Genomic DNA, 24,490 nt, shown 5'->3' with positions numbered 1-24,490 from the left:
AAAGCTTTATTATTATTATTTGTAATAATATTTCACAAAATTACTTGTTATTTTACATTTTTATTGTATTTGTGAGCAAATAAATGTAGCCTTGCTGAGCATATGACTTTCAACGTTAAAAAAAAAAAAATCTTACCAAGTATATCAAACATCAATTTTATAGTTTTTGAAAACTGTTCTGTATAAAATAAACGTTTTTTATGCAGCAGTGAATTTATTTATTTTTTAAATATATATTTTCATTACTTTGTGAATTGTATAAATTGAAGCTTTGCCAACGATCAGTTCCAAGAAGCTTAATATATACAGTATGTTTCCTCTGATGTGGTCTTGTGGTCATTTATATGTAGTCCTCTGAGGTATTATTAATTCAAAACTATCGCATTTGTAATCTTGCAGCTGCTGGATTACCAATATAATTTAATTATGAAGTGTGTCGGGACAGTATGGAAATGTGCAAAATGTAAAGTGAGAAAAGGATAAAAAAGACCTTAACGATAGATTTAGTCAAAGTAATTTAATTTCCTTAGGAGTGAAACAACTCTTGAACTGATGAAGCCCACAGTGTACTTTGATTGAAAAGAAGGTCTTAAAAACTGTATACACTACAGGCAGCAAAGTCCAAGTCATATTACAACACATACAGTGAATGTACTGGTAAAACGTGTTTTATATGAACAATAAGTCTTCATAGTTGGATTAATCTTCCTTAAATGTCAGTTTTTATATTATCAAGAAAAAAAATATATGATTGTTTCTTGCTATTTTAAAACATCTCTCAGTCTGTGTAGTTACTTCTCTGGTAGCATATAAAGGAACACAGGTTAAAAATGGTTAAAAAGAAATATCCCTGGATTTTGATGTTGTAAAAGACTTGTTCTACCCCACAGGACCAAAGCAACAGAATCCACAAAACAGAAGTGTACGGTTCAGCACCTTTAAAACGTCATAAACCAGCAGACTCAGCGATTACATCCCACATGCTTTGCTGGGAATATTAAAATTATATAAAAAATACTCATCAGTAGTATGTGCAGTGAGAGCATGCACATCATGCATGTGCATATAAGAGGATATCTGGAGCTGCCGTTGATGATAAAAGTACACTTCTCCAAACAATAAAAGATATGAAACTTGAATAATAAATAAATATGTACATTAAAGAACCATATACATAAAATAAAGCTCCTTTTATGAATGCTGAAAAGTGTTAAAAGACTTTGGAAATCATAAGACAACAATATAGAGCAAAGCTTATACAACTACAGAATGAAAACTCTTTAGAGAGAGCAAACTTATTAGTTATTCATGCCATTGCACTCATACACTAATAAGTCACTATTAAAATAGTTATCAGAGGTCGCAAGTCACTGAATAGATCATCCAAAAATTTAAGTTGCTGAAAATTTACTCAGCCTCAGCCACAATTCATGTCTTGTGGATCGAAAAGCTGCATGTTTGTAATAAATTCATTGTCAGTTCAAATGTTTTTAACTTCAAATGGTTGCTTCCAGCTAAAATATGCATCTTCTATCCATAATAATGCTTTCAATATTTCAAAAAGGTTGAAAAATATGCACAGATTAAGCAGATTTTAAGCAAAATCAATCCAAAACGGTTCTAAAAAATAAGTTGGTGTGAGAGGACAACAGGGAATGGGCTTTTTCACTGGAGGTAACGTTATGGATAGAGGACTCATATTTTAGTTGGGAGTGATGGTTTAAAGTTAAAATGGCTTGATGGATTTCATACAAACACACCGCTTTTCACTTCATAAGAAATTCATTGATGGACTTGGAGTCATGAGGATTGGTTGTGGATTATTGTGATGTTTTTATCAGCTGTTTGGACTCTCATTGTGACGGCACCCATTCACTGGAGCGGATCCATTAGTGAGCAGGTGATATGCTACATTTCATCAAATCGATTAAAAAAACAAAAACTCAAACTCATCTACATCTTGGATGGCCTATCAGAAAGTAAACTTTAAGCAAATTTTCATTTTTGGATGAATGATTCTTTTTAAGTTGTAGTTTCTACAAGGTTTTGGAATCCTACCGCACAACTTGCGCTGCAGGTTTGGAGATAATGCATTTCATCCAAGTTTCCTCAGAGGTGAAAATTTGATAAGTATGCATGTTTCTACTTCCCTCAGACATAACCAGCTTCACCCTCCATGATTTGTATCTCAATGAAAAAATAAATATCCTGGTAAAAAGAAAAACCATAGCCAGATTGAAGCAAGAAACCAGAGCAGGCCGCAAGTCAAAATCTGTGGAAACAACAACAAAAAGAGAGCCAAGTTGTGGAGGTTTTCAACACAGTGAATGTAATGACAATGCAATAAGAAGAACCTGTAATTCCTTTCATAGGTCAGGATCCTCGGAATTATGGGTTCGCTACCAGTCTGTTCTGACTTACTAGAGAAAAAATAAAATGTCTCTATGGTCTTTGTACACAAAAATGGTTTCGAAGGCTGCAGTGACATATGGCTTTAGCAAGAACACAAGCAGCTCAAAGCCTCCTGTGGCTGGCAGAGAAAAATCAAAATATTTATTTCCCTAAACGAATGCCACAACGAGTTAAAAACAGACCCCAAACCTCACGTCAAAATGAAACTGAGGTGACAAATGCAGTAGAGGAAACTGGCAAGTGACAAAAGAAAGCCTTTTTTTCCTTTTTCTAAAAGTATCAGTGTTTGGTCGTTCAGAGCTTCATGTATTAAAATAAAGATGATATACCTAAGTTTAAAAAAAGATATATTTATTAAGTGGTTCACTGCTTCCTTTTGGAGAGCAGTAGATGAGCAGTGCACATTTGGTTCAGATAGGAAGTATATTTCACTCTTCGTTCTCCTCATATGTGGTCTCGTCAAAGGGCCGGTCCAGCGAGGGAAGAACTTTGTGCTGCGAATACTTCAGCTGCAGCAGATCGCCTACTTCACTGATCACATCCAGCGCCTGAAAACAATCAACATGCTCCATTACTTTTATGGTTACACATGTAAGTCATAACATGCTAATGCTGAGAAGCAGCTGCCCCCTACAATGCAGTACTTTAAAAGTCTGATATAATACAGTCATGGCAATGCTAGTTGAATTATTTATACTGCAATTGATTCCATAAATATTTCTGGTTCAAGTTTCGATGAAATGCACAATCAAAGAAATGTAATACTATATGCACTAGGGTGGATCAATATATTCTATTTTCAAAATACATTCACAATTAATTGACCAACACTGTAAAAAAATGGAATTAGATTTGGTAAGTTCAATGAACTGTTTTAAAACTTTGATTCAATGATTCATTTGAATCATCACTCAAAATGTTCATAAAGTCTCTGATTGACTTCTGTCATATATTACAATGTTTCAGCCAAAAAAATGTTTTTGTGCATATAAATAAAACAATTGGGTATTATTACTTAAAAGTCATTTAAATATTCGTCTGTGTGTTCATTTGTTAAAAAACTGTGTTAATACTTTAAAATTAGATTTTTTTCTATTTTTACTAGATTTTACTTTTTGCATTAAACATTTTAAATCAACTTGTCAAAAATGTCTGTCTGGTTGAAATTATTCTAAATAAAAGTAAAATACATAAATCAAGATATATACTAAAAATCACCAAAAGGCTAAAAAATACATTATGACAAAACTGAATAGAATGAAATCGGACAAAAAAATAAATAAAATAATAATAATCAAGATACATACTAAATAATCATCAAAAGGTGATAAAAAATATATTGTGATATATTTTTCCATTAAACTGTCCAGCCCTAAACCCTTTAAACTTTTGTTATGCACTTTGTACAATCTTAGACATTCAGCAATGGAAGAAATGCAAGAAAATATGTCAGAAAAGACATTGAAAAATGTGTTGACGTGATAACTGGTCACATCAAAGTGCACAGTGTTTTCTTAAGCACGGGGAGGGGGGCTGACGGCCGGTGTGCTTTTCACCATAGTTAAATCAAAGGGTCCTTGGGGAGGCAGATTAAGATGCTCTTTGATCTGCTGCCAGTGCAGACCCCTGTAGCAAGAGCTGCTTATGTAAACCCTCCGTCGAGACCTGCATTAATTTATAGCACAGGACAGTTTGAGGAGGAGCCTGGAATTCTTTAGACAGTTATTATTTTCAAACATAAAAGTTGTATCAAGTTTGAGATACTAAATTTCAGAAGATTGATGGACAGTGGTTTTGAACTTGAAGTACAGAGACGGCAGACATTCCTGGTGTAATTCCTGTTGAGACACATCCTTCTTGAAATGTAAAGCACATATCAACTAAACTTACCCTATGGGGCTCTGTACGTTGACTTTAACATCAGTATGTCATCAAAGCTCATAGTTTTTTCCATTAAGTCAACATATTCCATTGTAAACACTAAAATTTATGGCATGAGAAACAAAGCCTTGTTAAAAGGGTACAATGCTGCTTTGAAGTGATCTAAACGATTAGATGTACTCGCTGTGGCCAGAAAACGAGTAGTTACCCTGTCCAGCATTTCCTTGGTGTGGGCCGCAGAGATACAGAAGCGGGCTCTGGACTCTATGATCGGCGTGGCTGGGAAGCCCACCACCACTACTCCAATATTTCTCTTCAACATCTCCCGACCGAACGCCCTGGAAACACAGACACCGCCTCATCAATTTTCAAGAAGTTCTTTCCAAACTAAGCTAACTAAGCTTTCCCTTATGCGCTTGTTTTTGTTCTATTATGAGGGACTATTAAGAAACTATTATGAGGGTAATCCATTTGGATTTATTTGGACATTTATAGACCTGAAACCTTGTTAAACAAGACATTTTTCTTCAAGAATATTACTTCACTTGCAAATGGAAATTCAGTCATTTTTTATTCAACCTCATGTCATTTTAAACTAGTATGCGGTTAAAATAAAAATGTAAATCGTTTTTGGTCATTGAAATTAGGGTGCAATTAAATAAAATATAAATATTAGATAAAAAACTAAACTTTAAAAATACAGCAAAAATTAGAAATGTTGTCCTGGCAACTAACTGAAACCAAGTTTTTGAAAGTAAAACTGAAATAAAAATTAGTTAAGAGCTATGAGAATGACAAAAATAAATAAATAAAATGACAAAAGCACAGAAAATACTAAAACTTTAACTAAAACTAAATGCTGTTTTTGCTACAGAAATGTAAATCAGAGACACTATTAACATTATAATTGTGAGGCGCAAATCTTAAAATTAGTCTAAAAGTACATTAAAATTATAATGAAAGCTGAAAATATAAGCCAATTCAAAATATTAATACATGCTAAAATGGTATATAAATAATACTAAAATAACACTGGAACACAAAGGAAGAATATTGAAATGGATGAATAAAGTACTTGCTAAATAGTGCATACGACTTGTGCACTATATTCTTTGTTTTTGGAAGCTTGAGGAACAGACTTAAAATCAAATCATTGATTTAAGTCAAATCATACATTTCATTGGATTTTTGAGTTGCATACTGAGTTGCATGAATTCATTACTTAAATTTTGGCTTGTTCATCACACAAAGCTATCACAAACATGAAGCTGTACACACTTATTACAAACATTTATTACGATTTAATGAGCTTTTTAGAGCTTGACATATGTACGTAATATGTACTGCCATTTTAGCAAGACATGGAGTCATAAATCATTCAGATTTGCTCATTTTGTGTTTCACTGAACAAAGTACCAGAACATGTTTTTTTTTTCTTTTTCAAGGGATCTTTGTATAAGGGATTTTTGTGTGAACTACTACTTTAATATGTATTCATATGTATTAATATACAGAGAGATTGAAAAACGAGAGAAAAAAAGACTAACCCAATTTTGGCGGGCATGTAGAGCATCATGGGTACCACAGGTGAGTCATTGTTGCCATAGATGATGAATCCCATCTCCTGCAGTCTCCTACGGAAATAGACTGTGTTTTCAGCCAACCGCTGGATACGTGAACGGCCTGAAACCAAGAAACACACCCAAACCATTAAGCTGATTAAAAAAAAAAGTGATTCTGTCATCTGGCACTCCGCATCTTTTTCCACAGCCTTTCATGCGATCAGACAATTAAAATTCACCAAGCCACAAAACTCATTACTTCAGATACTAGGAAAGTCGACCACCTGAGCTATAAACTTTATACTTAAGCCTGCACGATCGCTAGATCTGAAACTGTTCAAGAAGAAATATTTAATGCCTGCTGATTTTTATACAACATTTTAACTTTCCCCCATGATATCACCAAGGCACATGCCCTTCGTACACAGAAAAAACATATCAGATGTTTGCATCCAAAGTGCTTTTTTTTTTAATCACAATTCAGATCCAAGCTTGACGTCTAACGGCAGAAAGATTTTAATCAGCTGGATAAACAAAACCATGGTGCTGCAGGTTACAGAAGCTTGCAACAATCCACTGTGTGAGTGGTGCGGAAGAAGAATACAGTAATGAGAATTATACTGCAAACAATCTGCCAGCATGGTTCCAATAATCCTGACAAAAACAGGAAAATTAGTGTCTTGATTTTTCAACGGTTCCCTCTGGAAGCAGAACTTATGTTCCCTGGGGGAGGATTGCTTAGCGATCCACATCAATGGAGCTCTTAAAACACTTAGTCCACCGCAGTGATCTGAGAGCCACGCTAAAGGTCTTACATTTCTGAAAGCCTCGGTTCTGCTTCATCAAACATTCCATGCATGCTAAAAGCTTGAACAGAGGAATTTCCTGCTCTGTGACAATGTTTCACCTCGGTGTCATCCAGACACCAAAAATCTAGCAATCGTCATGCTTGCCGTGCAAGTAGAGTGACACAACTACAAGGTCCCGAAAAGTTGCTGTGCTGTTATGATTTAACATTTTGTCTGGCTTTGTAATATTCTGCTTTTTAGTGGTTTTGAAAAACAAGAGTCATAAAGAAAGAAGGGATCTCAAGGTTGAACAATTCGGGTGGGTCTATATAACGGGGCTATTGAGGTTCCATCCGATGAGCCCTTGTGAAAGGAGATTTGACTGGCTGTGAAACTGGACTCCTTCCTCAATCCCCCAATGTAAATTGGCCACTGACAGATAATGCAGGTTCCACAAGTCATGACCGGGTCAGCCCAGCCGCTCTCTGGTAAGGAAATTAAACCTGGCCAATGTGTAACATTAAACACAATGGAAGGCCAGTTACGTGATCGGTGATTCCCATTGGTTCCTTGCCCAAATAATGTAGTGCTACAAACTATGGCAGTGGTTTTCAAAAAGTTCTGATCAAATCTTTTAGAACCACCTGGTTCATCATTTATTCACCCTCATTTTATTTTAAACGTGAATGCCTTACTGCCTTTTGTGGAACACCAAAGAAGACATTTGGAGAATATTTCAACTGTTTTTGCCCATACAATGTAAGTCATTGGGATCCAAAAATCCAATGGACAACAATGACTTTCATTGTATGGGCAATAAAACACTGAGACGCTTTTCAAAACAGATTAAGATAAATGTCATTAATATCATATCAATCAATATGTAGTTTGGATAAATCATGCAGCTGTGAAAGCCTCATCAGTCAAACACTGCAATTGCAACATTGCAATTCAAGTTAAACACTAATGTTCAATGTTAAATAAAAACATACTGTACAGTATTGGGTCAGTAAGATTTTAAAATATTATTTGAATATAGGAAGAACACATTTAATTTTCTGACGTCATAAAAGATTTCTGTCAATTTCTTTTAATTAAATCAAAAATTCCTGTAAAAAAAAATCAAACAGTTTCCACAAAAAAACATATTAAGTAGCAAAATATTTTCAATATTGATAAAAATAAGTAATGTTTCTTGAACATCAAATCTGCATATAAGAATTATTTCTGAAGGAGCATGTGACACTGAAGACTGGATCAATGGCTGCTGAAAGTTAAGCTTTGTCATCACAGCAATAAATTACAAATTACATTTTAAAATATATTAAAATACAAACAGTTTAACTGTAGTATTATTTCAATACAATTACTGTTTTTACTATATTTTTAATCAAATAAATTCAGCCTTGGTGAGCATAAAATACTTCTTTCGAAAACTATTTTTTTTTCTACTGATTCCAAACATTTGAACTGCAAGGTGTATTTAAAAATGTTATCAATGTTAAACTTTATTTTTTCTGTTTAGAAGCTCTTAAACCTCTCAGTCTATTTTTATTTTAGAAATTATGCAAATTGAGCATGTTTAAATGAAAGTAAAATGAAAGTTTTAAAAATGCACATTCCAACAGCAACTTCAAGAAGCTGAATCACTCAGGAAGACAGAGTTAAATCATGGCTATTATGTTTAACAGCCCTTACAACAGAGGGACCTGTAGAGATTCTAAAGAATACCAAAGAGAACTGAACAGCTACAGTACGCAAACAGCTCAGGTCAACAACTCTATGAAAATGAGCATCTGAAAGCAATAGCCATTAACGGAAGTGCAAGCTCTCCAACACTGGGCCACTGAGATAGCAAACAAGGGCCATAGGGCTTTGGGGGAGGGCGAGTGCACAGAGGTGGAGCTCGAGTCTGCAAAGTAAATCTTTCTGGGGTACCTTTTCAACAGCTAGTTCCACAACGCACACCCCTGCTAACTTCTTCCAGACCCAAAGCTGGAGGATCTGGAGCAAGAGAGGCAGGGAAAGGGACCAAAAGAGCTTCCAGATGTGGGGACTGTTTCCCTTTTTTGAAACGCCAGTTCCTCCTCACTTCCTTTTCCTCTGAAGGGAGGAGATAAGTAAAAAGCACCAGGAGTTGAGGGTGGCTGACGTGCTGAAAGCCTCCTCGCCCCTTACGAGGACCTCTCTGGAGAAGGGCAACAGGAAGCACAACACAAACAGGAATGTGTTTTTTTTGCTGAATTCAAGAGACGTTTCACATTTACACTGCCATTCAAAAGTTTGGGGTCAGTAAGATTTTTTTTTTTTTTTTTTTAAGAAATTTAAACTTTTATTCAGGAATGATGCATTAAAGCAATTAAAGGTCACAGTAAAGACATACATAATATTACAGAATATTTCTATTTCAAATAAATGCTGTTCTTTTCAACTTTCTATTCATCAAAGAATTCAGAAAATGTATCCCACTTTCCACAAAAATAATAAGCAGCATCTATATTTTTTAACTTGAGCCAATGAAAAAAACAATGAGAAACGTTTCTTGAGCACCAAATAAACATATAATAAACCTTTAATGAAAAAAACAATGAGAAACGTTTCTTGAGCACCAAATCAGCATATTAGAATCTTTTCTGAATGATCATGTGACACTGATAATTAAGCTTTGCCATCACAGGGATAAGTTAAGATTTAAGATTTAAGAACAAAAATAAAAAATTGAATGTTACAATATTACAGATTTTACAGTATTTTTGATCAAATAAATGCAACCTTGGTTAGATTAAGACACTTCTTTCATAAATTTAGTTTTTTCATAAACATAAAAAAAAAAAATGCACAGACCCACATTTCTTTCATAAATTTAGTTTGATACATATACATGTATTTGTATTTGTACTCACTCACTGCTCAAAAATTAGATACTCACATGAGTAAGTGTAAGTTATGTGACTCACTGCTCAAAAATTAGATACTCACATGAGTAAGTGTAAGTTATGTGCAGGGAAAAAAAGACCTCTCAAGTGCATTAAACACAAGCACCCAGCAGAACAACTGTCATGAAACTGTTTATGAACATCTTTTTGAAGCATTAAAAATGTTCTCTTTTGCTATGTGACCATCCTGTAATTTCCCCCCATAGAAATGGATTTTTTCGCTACTGCAAAGTTGAAGTACTGATAGAGTTTCAATGGGTGCCATGCAAAGGAGACCAGTTTAAGCTTAATATTGACTTTCATGCTGATAAAAATAAGTCTGTGAGGGAAAAGACTTACAGTCTTTACAATGGCATGCACTGGTTAAAGATCCTAGATCCTGTAATTTTCACAACTCAACTTTTTTTTTTTTTTATCTACTGAATGCTTTTTTTCGGTAAGACGTGTTGTCAGCTGACCATTCAGCATGAAATATCAGTACAATCCACTGAACGGACTGTACTTCTATCCCTCACAGCCTGGTGCTACCCTGACTAATGTTTATAAACCAATAATGAAATCCATTGTTGAGTATTTTCATTAACAATTAGATGTTGCAGCTCTAGTCATCGATGGATGCTAGTTAGTGTATGTCTGTTGGTTTGAAATACTTGCACAACAATGGAAGTGTCAAAGAAACAGAAGCACATCACAACATCTGGAATAACAATCCATTACCCTGCTCTAAGGGAGGTGTGGGTAAACACATTCACACACCTAAAACATGTGTATCTGCCCTCTCTCACAGAACAAGTCAACACCTCGAGATAAAGATGAATGTCCAGTGTTTGTCAAGTCCACCTGTTTGTCCAGAAAAGTAACCAGGCTTAACAATAAGATCAGGTATGCTCATCACCACACACCACAGCAAGATAAAAATGTCAACTTGGGTAACCTCTGTTATTTAAGGGGCAAAATCTTTCAAATTCACACATTTTTTGCGCATTTTCCCCTGAGAATGAACAAGGCCAGGAATATTTCTTATCTGCATTTTTGTGTGGGGACGCCTGGAGTTTTGGATGGATTGAAAGCCAGATCTGATTGAAAGAAAACTTTATTTCCCTTCAGGCCAAGGACAAGTCAGACTGTGAAATCACTAGACTGTGAAAGCATCTGCATCTGTATTCAGAAACAATAAATGAATTGAAAATGTAGGGCAAACCTCATTGAACTGGGAAAAAAAAATTACTTGAGATTTTAATTGGCTTGTATTCCAGTAAAAATGTCTAAAAATCCTTAAAAGAAGATAATATTTTATGCACTGTTGTTTCAAGTAATTTTAAGAGTTGTTTTAATAGACTGCATTTTGAATATAAGTGTTTTTGTCTTTCGGCACTGACAGACTTTTTTGCTTGTATTAGAAAATATTTTTGCATTGCGCATGGACGACAAATGCAAATGAATCACAGATGAAATAAACACTACATAATTAAATTAACTCTACATAATAATCATCCTGATGATGAAATCAGCGACCCAAGTACAGCAAATCTTCAAGTATGACATCCAAAACAAACTTGAAATAAGTACTGTAGGTTTCAAATTGCCTTCAAGATCTATTGAAATATTGCTTAAGCTGGATTGAAATCTTTGTTTTGACGCTATAGGAATAAAATGACACATTAGGAAAGAATATAAATTGTAACCCTGGCAGTAAATGAGTGCTGGAGGCAATTTGTTCACACTGAAGTCACATGTCAGATTAATACACTGCTGCAGGCTTCAAATCAAACATGTGGGTAAAACAGAGCAGATCAAGTGTAGCTGGAGTGGGATGCAAAAAACGAGAATGAAAGGACCAAGAAAGCAGGGAGGAATAGATTTCAGTTCCCAAGAGGATACGCAGGATGTCTCCCAGTTGACCTTTGCTTGATTAGTTTTCTTTGTACATCAACCCCCAACAAACCCACACAAACACTCTGATTGTTCAGGTCCACCTTTGTTCTCACTCTTAGATGCTCCAATATCAGTTAATCTACAATAAATGTCATCGGTTAATCAGTAACCTGTTATTACTGCATGCACCTAAAAGCTCCAAATGCATTCACACAGCAATTCTTTGTAGTTCTAGATAAATAATTAATTTATTAAAGAGAAGGGAGTGCGTGTAAAGAATGTAATATGAATGATTGCTTTTTGGTTTGAAGCAATAAGCAATTTCTCCAAAAAAATCCAAAATTAGTCAAATGCAATAATGTAAAATAACATTATTATACGATCTAGCTCATATTTGTAAATTTATATGTGTGTGTGTGTGTGTGTATAAATATAAATGAATACAGATCAAAATTTGAGAACAATCTATAAATACCAGGAATATTAGCCATTTGGTATACCACTGTTCTACTAACATGCTTGACAAAATATCCAGGGCATTTAAAAAAAAAAAAAAACACACATTGATCAAAATTAGAGACCAGTAACCACTGTAGCAAGAAAGAAGATTACAACTAAAAATTTTGGAGGGTTACAGCTGTCAGAAACTAGTAGGAAGTGTAGAGGCCCTTGCTTTGAATGACTTCAGCACATCTGCGGCAGCAGGACGTCATTCGTTTCTAAGACTGCGCTGGTGTGATCTTGGTCCACTCTTCCTACACTTTCTTCCATAGTTCGGTAAGTGTAGTGAGTTTCTTAGCCATAACTTCGTCACCAAGGATTTTCAAGAGATTTTCAATCAGGTTTAGTTCAGGACTTTGGCCCAGCCATTTCATTATTTAGATGTTCTGAGCTTCAAGGAACTGCTTTACCCATTTTGTAGTGTGACAGAGGGCATTGTCTTGCATGCTTGCAGGGAAGGAACCGCATGTTGCCGAAGGAGGTTCTGATAAACATCTGAATTCACCCTGCCATGTAGCTCTATAAGAGGCCCAACTCCTGCTGCACAAAACATCCCCCAAAGCATGACACTTCCTCCTCCACCTTTCACTGACTTCTTTACGCACTTGGGCTTCAGTCTTTCCCCAGTCTGACGCTGAACAAAATGTTTTCCACCAGACCCAAATAAATTAAACTTGCTCTCATCACTAAAGTGATTAAATGTCTCTTAAACATAATAAAAGCAAATTCAGCTGCAGTCTTGAACCGATTCCCCATTGAGAGTCTCAGCATTATCCTGTCTTCTCGTGCATTTGACTTACGTGGACGACCAGCCTTTTTGGGGGACTCGAATGAATTAGTGTCATTGTAAACCTGCAATATTCGAGAAATCACAGATTTGGAATGACCAACTTCTCTTGCAATGGCTGAAATTATCATCTCTTTGGCTTTCATCTGGACTGTCTCCTGTCAGGGTTTCAGTCACCTTAGAGCGGCCCACCATCTTGCAATCTCATTAGAATTGGAGGAATGCTGCCAGTTAAATAGCGTTTGTCATACAATTAAGGAAAGTAGCACCAGGTACCAGATTAACACCAATAACTTGGAGGTATCTGCAAGTGTTCTCTAATTTTGATTCAGAGATCTTTCAAATATCTAATTTAAGTTTGTTACACTGTGCTTCAGAATACAGTTAATTTATGAAATATGCTTAAAAACTGCCCCTTTACTTCTGTTAGTATAACTTCAAATAGTACTAAGCAGTTACCTTGAAATTTAGGAAATTATAGGTTGTTCTCTAATTATGATCTCCACTGTATATATATATGTGTGTTTGTGTGTGTGTGTGTGTGTGTGTTCTTGTTTTTATAAAAATAATTTAATGATTGTAACTTTACACTTATGATTTTCCACTCTGTTCTCAGTTGGTTGGGGAGAGACTGAAATACTCATAATTAATTGCATTTGTTCTTGAAAATAGAAATAATTACTTAAAAAGCACTTTATTACTGCAGGATGAAAGCTCAACCATCTCATAGGTCAAGAGTTTGGAGCTTTTTTGCACTAATGTGGGATGCTGGTGAAAGTCATTAGCAGGTCCATTAGAAGGTGAAGGAGAAGAGAAAAGTCACTGGGAGACAGCAAGATGTTCTCAGAAGACATCTTTAAAGATGATGGAAACAATAAGTCTTTGTCAGGAGATGAAAATAGCCCTTAGCCAAGCAAAGTAATACTCATATCATTCATATTGAGCACCTGGACCCGACAGACCGGTAGAGCCTGTTTGTTGTAGCTGCCAGCGTTGATTGAGTGGCAGGGGGGAAAACAGGCAGTTTGGTGGGTCTAACCAAAGGGCCAGATCACACTAGTTACGTGGGTAATTGTTAACACATTTCTGAGGTTTAAAACTTAAGCTAAATATTTTACCTGGACGGAGACTGCGTACAGCTGTTGAACTAATCAGTCTCATTTCATGAGTGCTGGGAAATTGTATGAAGAAAAATCTCACATCGACAGATCTTTTTTTTCCTCCCTCGTCTCACTTCAAAGTGATCCTTGAGAAACACTTATTTCAATTTCTGGGCCAAGTTTATCCAGAGCGCACAGTGCAAACAAACATAAAGGTTGTATTTGCGCAGTGAAATAAAACAGCCAATAAAGCAAAGACAAGAACAATAGAGTTAACAAAGTAAAGGGACGCTTTTCATGATGTGCAGATGAGAATAGGAAATACTGTACATGTGGAGGAAGACGTGACTGTTTACTGTATGACTGATTGCCAGACAAAAAAAAAAAAAAAAAACACACACACACACACCTTCATCTCGTGAAAACAGAATGGATCACTATTGGCCTGTATTCATTTTTGTTTGAAATGTTTGGCATTTTGATCTGTATCTATGCCACCTGAATTATCTGCTGTAATATGCAAGTTCTAGCACGGCACTTTGGTAAAAAAAATAAAATAAATAAAAAAACCCCACATCTGGCAGGTAAATAATGATACAAATGTAATGTAAAGCAGCTTCAAAATGCTGAAAACCATCCATGGTACATCCTTGCAGGCTGATTATCTATTTTTGGGTCAATCCTGCCACCTTGTGGTGCACTGAACAACACACAGTTGACATTTATTTGCCTGAAAATGATAAATGGTATTTTTTTACTCACTCTCATGTCATTCCAAACCTGTATGCCTGCATAATTAATCTCTTCCTCACACAAAGCTATTGTATGGCTTCATGAGACTTGATCACAAGTCTTATGGAAAACTTTTATGGTGCTTTTTTTTTCCTTTTCAAAGTTTAAAAGCTTCAGATTACAGTCACTATATTATTCAGTGTTTCTTCTTTTGTGTTTCATGGATGAAATAAAATAATATGGTTTTGGAACAGTATGAGGGCAAGTAAATAATAAGAATATTTTTTGGGTGCCTCAGATTTTTGAGGCATAAGTGAAAAAAAAAAAAAAAAAAAGTGAAATCAAAGCCCGGAAAAATTAAGTAGGTAAAATAAAGTAAAACTAACCTATTGTCGTTCCATCCTTCCCCATAATGCACTTCATAGAAGTGATGATTTGCTCCACGACAGGAAGCGACATAGAGGTGGCGTAAATTGCACTGTGAGAATGAGTTCGCAGGTAGTCTATCAAATCCTAAAGCATAAAAAGCAAGACGTTTCATATAACTAAGTATCTTGTAGGCTTTGTATATCAGTTTTACTAATGACAATAAGAAAATTATACACTATCGTTCAAAACTTAAAAAAAATTTATACTTTTACTCAGCAAGGATACATTAAATTGATCAAAAATGACAGTAAAGATTTCAAATTAATAATGTTCTTTCGCTATTAATCAAGAATCCTGAAAAAAAAATTACATATATATATTAAGCAGCACATTTTTGAGTAACAAATTAGCAAATTCAAATGATTTCGGAGGGATCCTGCGATTTAAGACTCTTTAAGAGTAATGGCTTCTGAAAATTCAGCTTTGCTATCAGGAATATATTCTAATTATATAAAATTAATATAAAAATGTGTTAAAATAGAAAACAGTTATTTTAAATTGTAATAAGATTAAAAAATAATAATAACATTATAATAATATTTAACAATAATATTACCATTTGTACTGTATTTTTATTTATTTTTAATAAATACAACCTTATTAAAAATTTTAAGAAAGTATATAATTACTTCTGCTATTGGTAAAAATGTATTGCAATTACAAATTGGCACTTGAACTTCATACCTTCCTCCCTGCTATGTATCCACCAGCAGCACAGAAGCTCTTTGTGAAGGTGCCCATCATGACGTCTACATCTTTGGAGTCCAGTCCAAAATAATCCACCACCCCTCGACCGTAGGGTCCTAATGCCCCGATACTGTGAGCCTCGTCCAGGTAAAGGTAGGCCTTGTACTTCTTTTTCAGGGCTATAACTTCTGGCAGCCGTATGATGGAGCCCTCCATACTGAGTAAAAAACAAGTTCAAGTAAATTAAACTTTAGCAATTATTTTAATAGCTAAACTGTCAAAATTGCAGCAATGTACATGTAATAACATGTTTCACGCCTGAGAAAGCCACTGCAATACAGATGCACATTTGCAATAATGAGAGGAATCCCAGAAATGAGAGAGTTCAATCACCTGTAGATGCCCTCCACAAGAATGAGGATTTTCTTCCAGGGTTGATGTGTTCTAGGCTGGCCATGAACGATAGCGTCTCTGAGCAACTTCTCCAGGCTCTGCATATCTGCATTTAAGCAAATAAAATGTTTAACCCAGAGTAAAATAACTACATTTGACACAAAGGCTTGTCTTCTTACAAAATTTAAATGGCATGATATTGTGACATAAGCTACTGATAAAGTGATGTGGTATGTGAAAATGATGTGGTATTCTGGGGTCATAGTGTAGTAAAATATTGCCTGCGTCCTTGGTCATAATTTAAGGAACCACAGATTCCACAATTCATTACGTGGTGTCAGTGCAAGAATTGCTTCAAGCACTTCAGTAATAAGTAATCAGAGTGCTGCTAAAGTTTCCCCAAGCCTCTAAATCTGACTCAAAGGGTTTCAAGGACATTACCTATTCACAGTTTAAAAGCTCATTTATTAATCACTGACAGTCATCTGTCCAAATTGCCAATTTAAATGATTCATTTAGAATAACACAGCTGAAATGCGATGGAGAGCTGACCTTTCCAGTGATAAAATTTGTATTCATAGTGTTTGACTGGACATTAACCAAAATGGCATTCAGAAACAAGCCTTATAAACAACCCAGACTACAAAAAAGTAAACTTCATGACCTCAACTTCAAGATTTTAACATGGCTCAAGGTCTGTCTAGCTTCCACTCGAGCAGTTGCAGCAACATGGGTCATGCTTTGTGTGCACTGGAGCTGCACCAACAGTTCATTCTTTACCTTGTGCTGTTAACAGCTGTGAACAAAGACTGAGGGCATATAGATATGGTGATGATAAGATAAGAGATGTGCCTGTCAGTGCAAACTCACTATTGTGTTTAAAAACCCGGATGGTGGAGGTGGACAGCCGGGCTCCCAGTACCAGAGAGGCATGGTTCAACTCGTCACTTAGAATCAAACATCCCTACAAACAGAAAAAACTTTAAGAAAATGCATTTATTTGATCAAAAAAATATTAAAATAGTTTTAATATGTAATTAAAATGTCATTTATTCCTGTGATGGCAAAGCTAGATTTTCAGCATCATTACTCCAGTCTTCAGTGTCACATGATCTTTCAGAAATCATTCTAATATGCTGATTTGGTGCTCAAGTAACATTTCTTATTATTATCACAGTTGAAAACAGTAGTGATGCTTAAAATTTTTGTGGAAACTAATTAACAAAAAGTTAAAAAGAACAGGATTTATTTGAAACTGAAATAGAAAATTTCGTGCATCCTTGCTGAATAAAAGTACTTTCTTACTGACTACCTTATTTAAATGGTAGTGTATGTTAAAAATTCTTTTTTCTTTTTTACCTCAAGTGTCACCGGCACACAAGTGGGCCCACAACCATTACATAATTTTTTGCTAGATATCATTCTTTAAAACCTAAAAAATCAAAACTCACAATAATTAAACTGTGTTAAGTGTCATATTATGAACAATGCGTTACCATGGAAATGGTTCTTTAAAATCTTTTGGAGGTCTCCTCCCACTAAGTGGGCGGTGTTAAGTGTCATATTACAAAATGTATTACAGTATTTTACAATCAAAACTTTTTAGAATCATGACAAAATACATATCGTTGGTAAGGACTTAATTAGCTTTTGAAATGATGAGCTTTTTTGCTGCTTCTTTTGTCTCTGTTGTTTCAATGCTTGACTTTCGCAAAAATATGCATCCTTCAAAGTCAGTTTCGATGGCGTAAATCTGGAAAGTCAGGCGTTTTAGTGCTAAATCACTAGACTTTCTGCACTAGGCCTGCAACAGGAAGTGAGGTTGGGAAATCTCTGTGGTGCACTTGCAGCTAAGCTCATGTTTCCTGTGGTGATTTTGTGCCTTATCAAGTACATTCCATTGTGTGAGCCACATAAACTGTTTGAGTTGGAACCGGTGGTCTATCAATACCATTACATTAATCTCCTCCCTCTGCACTGGTGATAAAATGTGGCATATCCACCCAGTGTGCTTAAACCAACAAAGGAAAAACATTCACACACCAGAAACTTATGTATTATTTAAACAAGCACTGACAGGTCAAGGCGGGATCCGCCTGTGCTGACACTCCTGTGAATTTTAGGAGTTGCCTGGGTGGATCATCACAGCAAGAGATAGGGACAGAGGAGCTGGCAAAGCAGGAGAGAGATAGTGAGGGAACCAAATGGTCTAGTGCTTAAAACCTTGCCAGCTAACGCAGGAATGTTCATGGAGTTGGTTGCAAACCCCATGCCGAAAGCCATAGCCGACTCCACTCCCAGAAATGATGCCACCAGTTTCTCCAACTCTTCATGCCTGTCGAGGTTGCCTAAGCAAATCACACAAATAAATCAGCTAATGCAAACAAACACTCACTTATTGTAAACAGTAACTAGAGAACCAACACCTGTGTATATTTCGAAAACAAAGTCTTCCTAGAAAGTTCCAACATAAGTCCATATATTAACTAGATTAAAAGACGGCATGAAATGAAAATTCACTCTTTTTTCTAAACACACATTATTGATCTTTTGGTGAACAATTCATCCATGTATATGTTTCACTTTTATGACAAATCTTACAAATCTTAATCAAAATGTCATAATTGAACCAACCGCCAAAAACAACAGACGTATGGCAAACTTCTCCATTCATTTAGTCCACTTAAACCCTGCCCCTTTCTTATAATTGACAGGAAGCCCACATTCAACTCTGCCTCCATCTAATCAAAAACCAATAGACAGAACCAAGTCTCCCTCCCTAAGTTTTTCTTATTTTTCGATAATCCGTTATACTTGATTATAGGTCGCAATACAAAAGAAACTAACTTCTAAAAAACGCCTATCTATATCTTGCATTAATTTTTTATTTTCACTACTCTATACGTCACATTTTCAAACAAAAATACTTTCTGTGTGACTGGTTCGCAGTTCTACAGTATGTCCTCTAATTCTCCAGTGTGTTCTGGGTGGATTTTAGGTGGTCGCTACGTCGAAAAAAATGAAAAGAACACATTTCCTTAGTAATCTCCACACTCTGAGCTATCAATTATGGCAATAGCACAAATTCTAAATGGAATGAGTTGCATGCCTATGTTTAATGCTTAAATGTGCCTTATTTCCCAATATTCCCCAAAAAGCAACAGTAACCAATAAGCACTCACCCATTTCCTGTCTGGTGCTGGCCATGCCCACCCCAAATTTCACTGTCACCTCTCCAGCAGCTGTGGCACAGGCGCCTGTGTTCTCTGCAAAGCCCAGATAATTGTACGAGCCAAGGTTTATCACATCCTTCACCACTCGCCCAGTGTACCTGAAAGAGCACAATACACTTGCTTAAGATTTCTTTTGAGCCAAAACTAACCCTTGACTGGATTTTAAGTCTAATGGAACCTCATGTTTCACATCAGGTTATAATAATCAAATCCTTTCACTAGCAGCCTTACTTTTGAAAGCTTATTGCACATTGGCTTGAAAGTGACCTTTATATTATAATCATTGGATTAATGCAGCTCTCACTGGGAGGTAAAACAGACAAAGACATGGTGTTGTTTTCCTGTTCAGGTCCAAGATGGCCTACTTACTCAAAGGTCCAGTTGTAATCATTGGAACTGCGCTCAACGAGGTCAAACGTGGCCCCAGGAGCACTGCAAATGGGCCTGTTCCAGCTGTCCCGAATCCTCATGTATAAATTCCTCGTGTAGAAATTCTCAAAATCTTGATAAAGTGGAACAAAGTCCTAGACAAAAAAAAAAGAAAGAAAGAAAGAAACAAGAACAGATTCACATACTTGATGTTTTTTGTTCATTGCCTGAAATCAGCTTCTTACATTTAGGTGACTAAGTTGTCTTGGATCCAATATTTTAGGAAGAACACCACCCATGAAAGGTGCATAGCAAAACAGAGCGCAACCTTTCAGTGCCCTAAAGTACTTTACAATAACGGTAAACTGCACAATATCCTTCCTCTGACAAAATAACCTCTTCCTCTCAAACTTACCATAATGCTTTACACAGCTTCATTTTTTGGAGGAATGGATTGAAATTACACCATTTTTTCAGGCATACGAGTTTTCATCATTTAAAAACAGCTTAAAGGAGTTCTAATTTTTGTAATTTAATCTTTACAAATGTTCCTTATAACATGAAACTGAAAGGGAAGTTTACAATAAATCACTTTATTGATAATAAAAAGTTTCCATCTTTACATTAAAACTGGTACTGTAACATTCAAAGGTTTGGGGTCAGTATGATTTTTCTGTGTTCGAAAGAAGTCTCTTATGCTAACCAAGGCTGCATTTATTTAATACACAAAAACACACAAAAATAATATTGTAAATTGAAAAAAAAAATTCTATTTTAATATATAATGTATTATATATATTATATATATATATTATATATATTATAATATTTTAAAATCAATTTCTTTCCTGCTGAATAAAAGCATTAATGTCTTTCCAAAAAAAAAACCTTTGAACGGTAGTGTAAATATTTGCTTTTTTCCGCCATGCACACGTGACAGTGTTTACCTTCTGCTCCTCCCTTTCTCTGGCTATGTGGCATTTTTCTATTTTCCACTCCCTCATGAAATCCCGCAGATATCCAAAGATCGTGAGGATGCCGTAGCCCATGTACGTGAGCACGGCGACCAGCATGGGAGTTTCCTCAAAGGACTCGATGAACGGCCTGCTGTAAAGCGCTCCATTGCATGCAGCATGGTAAACCTGTAAAGCAAAGCCCATTAAAACACTGTAGTCATGGTACCATCACATTGTGGTTACTGATTACAAGATGTGTAAAACGCCTGTGCAATGGAAACATTTGCAGAAACAACAGATTCCTTTTGGTTATTTTTACAGTTTAGTACAGAAACCATGGCAAGCTTTTGAAAGCTTTATTCACAGATACTTTGCAAAAGTCAGATTAACATAAATAGAGTCAAAGTTTGGCCTCTCATTGTCAAAAACTCTGTACTCATGGTGACCAAAGAATCACATACAAGTTTTGGACCAAACAGATGAAGTAGTTCATTCAAAACCCTGTGATTTGCAGGCACATGTGACTAGTCATGCTCTACTAACAAATACCAGAGTCTAGCAACACTGACATCCACGTGAGCTGCCACCAGCTCCAAGACAGCAGCACAACTTTGCATTCAGTTGCAAGGCTGAAAGAAAAATGCGTGATAACACACTTGCAAAACTTAGATGATATACCTTTGAAAGCTGTTGCTGAATATTATAATGGAGAGTCAATCAGAAGTCGTCGAAAGAGCTGATATGACTGATATTTTTTAGTTGCATAAACAAAGGAACTGTGACATTAACAAAGCATAGAATATCTTGGAATAGATGAAGCTGACCGATCTCCCACTCAAAACACGTATGTACAGGAGGCACGTGACAGAAATTCCTAGAGTTTTAACTTGAATCATGAGTTGTTTACAATCACCCGCACAAGACAATGGTATGAGATCAAGATCTCGGCTTGCCTTCCTCAGTGCATTTAGCGATTTAGCTATTAAATCCACTGAAAGATTTATCATCTATAAACATAAATAGAATAAAACATAGATGTTAATTTTAATAATATTTACATATGAATATTTAAATATTATTAAAAAATAAATACAGATTAAAATGACAAATTATAACGTATAACTAAAATCCATAGTATATTTAATACAGAGACTAATCAAATACAAAAGTAGAATTTTATTACCTATATAGGGCTTTTTTGATCAATCTATAGATCTATTTTCTATAACTTTAAATAAAATATACTAATATACATTTCCATTTATTAATATTATTTTTAGTAATATAAATGAAAATATTCACATAAACTACATACAGATTATAATTATAAATGATAATGTTCATAACTAAAACTACTGCAGTGTTTTATACAGAACAATAAATATAAACTTAGAACATAACTCTATAGATCTATATCTTGACTTGCCGTTTTCAATGCATTTGACTTACGTGAATGCATAAGCAGCATGAAATTGCACATTAACTTTCAGGTTCAACACAGTTTATCCAGACGAGTTTTCACTTATGGCAATTTCACATTAGCCACATCATCATATTTTTGGTGCTGCTATGGCCAGGGCCCATAAAACAATATTATCAGGAGAAAGTCTACATCTCATCTGGCTGTCAAACTTTACTTTTCCACATGTGACCATGCCATAAACAGTGAAACTGCATGTCATGCACTAACTGAGCACAATCCTGGCACACACACTATTGAGAACATCTGCTGTGTGTTGCCATGCATCATCATTTTCATCGTACAACTAATTGCACTAGCAGATATGAAATATCAGCCATGCATGATTCAAAGATCTCAATGCATTATGTGGACTCACCTCCTCCTGCTTTTGACACTGATGATGGTGATGATGGTTCTTCACCATGCCATTTCTTCCTGGTTTCACACCATTCGCTGCATGACAATCCTCATTTTTATTCCCCGCGCTCTCAGTCATACTTATCTAAGACTAAAAGCATGCAATCAAATGAATGAAGACGGAAAGATGGAAAAGAGTCGGTGATCAGGGCGACGCGCGTCACCGTTACCCCGAAACACACTAGAGAGAAACCTGAAATTCCAGCCTCCGCATACCGGAAATCGACGCCCCGTTAGTCGCGCCCACCAATCAGAATGCAGAGATTAGTTATGGGGCGTGGTTTGTGTAGCAAAGGCGTAGTAGAAATGAACTCTTGTAACCTCTGTGTGTTTCACCTGTCTGGCCCTGCATAACTCGAATATTTGTCTGATGCTCGCAGTTGCAAATGATATAAGATCAATTATAAAATGTGAACAAGCTTAGATAACATATTTGCGCATATTTTCAAATATACTTTTACAATATTCCTAGCTACTTCTCCATGCATGAGCTCAATTCAAGTGAATGGATGAAAAACATGTAGGCTATTTTAAGATTTCTGTACTGTGTTTTATACAATATTAGCCCTAATAGCTATTAGATTAGCCAGTAGCTGTTATATTGATTAGATTTTTTTTAAACGTCATTAAAATATAGTTATATAAATGTAAATATTATTTATTATTTAATGTACATTACTAAAACCTCAAATGAATATAACATAAAAGAAATGTATTATTATATAGGGGACTGGGTCTAGTTGTCACATGTTTTACTCAAGTGAATATTTATCAGGGTAAGTTCATTTTTCGAAGTCAATTTTGTTTTTACATCCATTGAAATCTGGGATCAGTGTTATTTTAGCATCATTTAACCTTTTTAGCATCATTACATTTAAATGTTTATATATATATATAGTTTTTGTTTAAGTATGTTTTAGTAATTTTGTTTGTTTTTGTCATTTTTATTAGTTTAAAAAGGTTTTATTTTTTAATAGTTATTTATTATTTTAGTTAAAAAAATGTAGTACATCAAGTTAATTTAAGTTAACATTAAGTTATTTTATTTATTTATTTATTTATTTATTTTATTTTTTTTTTATTTCAGGTAGCTTTTTATGGTTTTAGTTAAAATTTTAGTTAACAATAAAAACCCTGTCTGGGATACAAAAAAATTATATGGGGTAAATTTTCACAAAATCTGTAACCTGCCATTATTAAAGTTTTTTTGTTTGTTTGTTTGTTTATTTATAGCAAAATGTAAAAAATAAAATAAATAAAAATAAATAAAAAACCAAGCACATGTTTTTATCATGTTGTCATGTTTAACCAACAACTATTACAAAATTATATTGATTGACTAATTTACAAACATATAGTAGTCCAACATACAAAACCACTGTTAGTGAAAACAGACATTTGTGTTACTGGACTTTTACATCTTTAAACATCCACTAGTGCAACATAGAAACAAATGAATAACGCAAAAAAAAAAACTGAGACATTTTCATTTTCATTTCGTTTTCATTGCATTTAAATTTATTACAATAAGCAGATGGTTTTATCCAAAGCATCTTGAGAAAATACATTACTCCACTAGGGTGGAGTAAATGCTGTGGGCCAGTTGGTGTCTCTCTTACATCACCAGTCTTGCAGTTTGTCTAGGAACTGTGAGGATTTTGCCCCAATCAGCGCATTGCACATCTCAGACTACACCCTGTGTCTTCTGCAGAGAGAAAAGCTTGTGAACGCCCTCTCCAAACTACACTTAAGACAGAAACGATTCTTTAATAACCAACCCAAGAAGGCCCTTCCCTCTGTTTTCCACACAGTGACATCAGCGTCGCTTTGAACCTGTTTGAGAACAATCTGGAAATAAATAAACATATAAATGAATGAATAAAAACACAATCTCTTGCTGCACAAGCAAGATAAGGTTGTATTGTTTTCACTCATTAAAAATAGCTGCCATTTTCTGTTCAAAACAAGAC

General features: G+C 35.2%; 1 protein-coding gene across 1 annotated transcript; it reads right to left on the bottom strand.

The window, feature by feature from the left end:
* Positions 1 to 502: 502 nt before the first annotated feature.
* LOC109048983 (serine palmitoyltransferase 2-like) lies at positions 503 to 22,741 on the bottom strand. Its single transcript, XM_042773817.1, has 12 exons — positions 22,480 to 22,741; positions 20,633 to 20,827; positions 19,686 to 19,840; positions 19,266 to 19,414; positions 18,307 to 18,431; positions 16,954 to 17,047; positions 16,084 to 16,189; positions 15,688 to 15,907; positions 14,961 to 15,087; positions 5,841 to 5,976; positions 4,502 to 4,631; positions 503 to 2,960 (listed from the first exon to the last, which is right to left on the bottom strand). The coding sequence occupies exons 1-12, from the start codon at positions 22,597 to 22,599 to the stop codon at positions 2,841 to 2,843; spliced, it is 1,677 nt and encodes a 558-aa protein (XP_042629751.1). The 5' UTR covers positions 22,600 to 22,741; the 3' UTR covers positions 503 to 2,840.
* Positions 22,742 to 24,490: the final 1,749 nt, after the last annotated feature.

This window comes from Cyprinus carpio, chromosome A17 (genome assembly GCF_018340385.1).
Source record: "Cyprinus carpio isolate SPL01 chromosome A17, ASM1834038v1, whole genome shotgun sequence".
In the NCBI taxonomy this organism is placed as follows: Eukaryota; Metazoa; Chordata; class Actinopteri; order Cypriniformes; family Cyprinidae; genus Cyprinus; species Cyprinus carpio.
This window is presented reverse-complemented; position numbering and strand designations above follow the sequence as displayed.

Coding starts and splice junctions, on each gene's coding strand:
- LOC109048983 (XM_042773817.1), bottom strand. CDS start 22,599: ATGACTGAGAGCGCGGGGAATAAAAATGAGGATTGTCATGCAGCGAAT. Junction 15,088..15,687: donor GATACATAGCAGGGAGGAAG/GTATGAAGTTCA, acceptor TTTATGCTTTAG/GATTTGATAGACTACCTGCG. Junction 5,977..14,960: donor GAAGGATGGAACGACAATAG/GTTAGTTTTACT, acceptor TCTTGGTTTCAG/GCCGTTCACGTATCCAGCGG.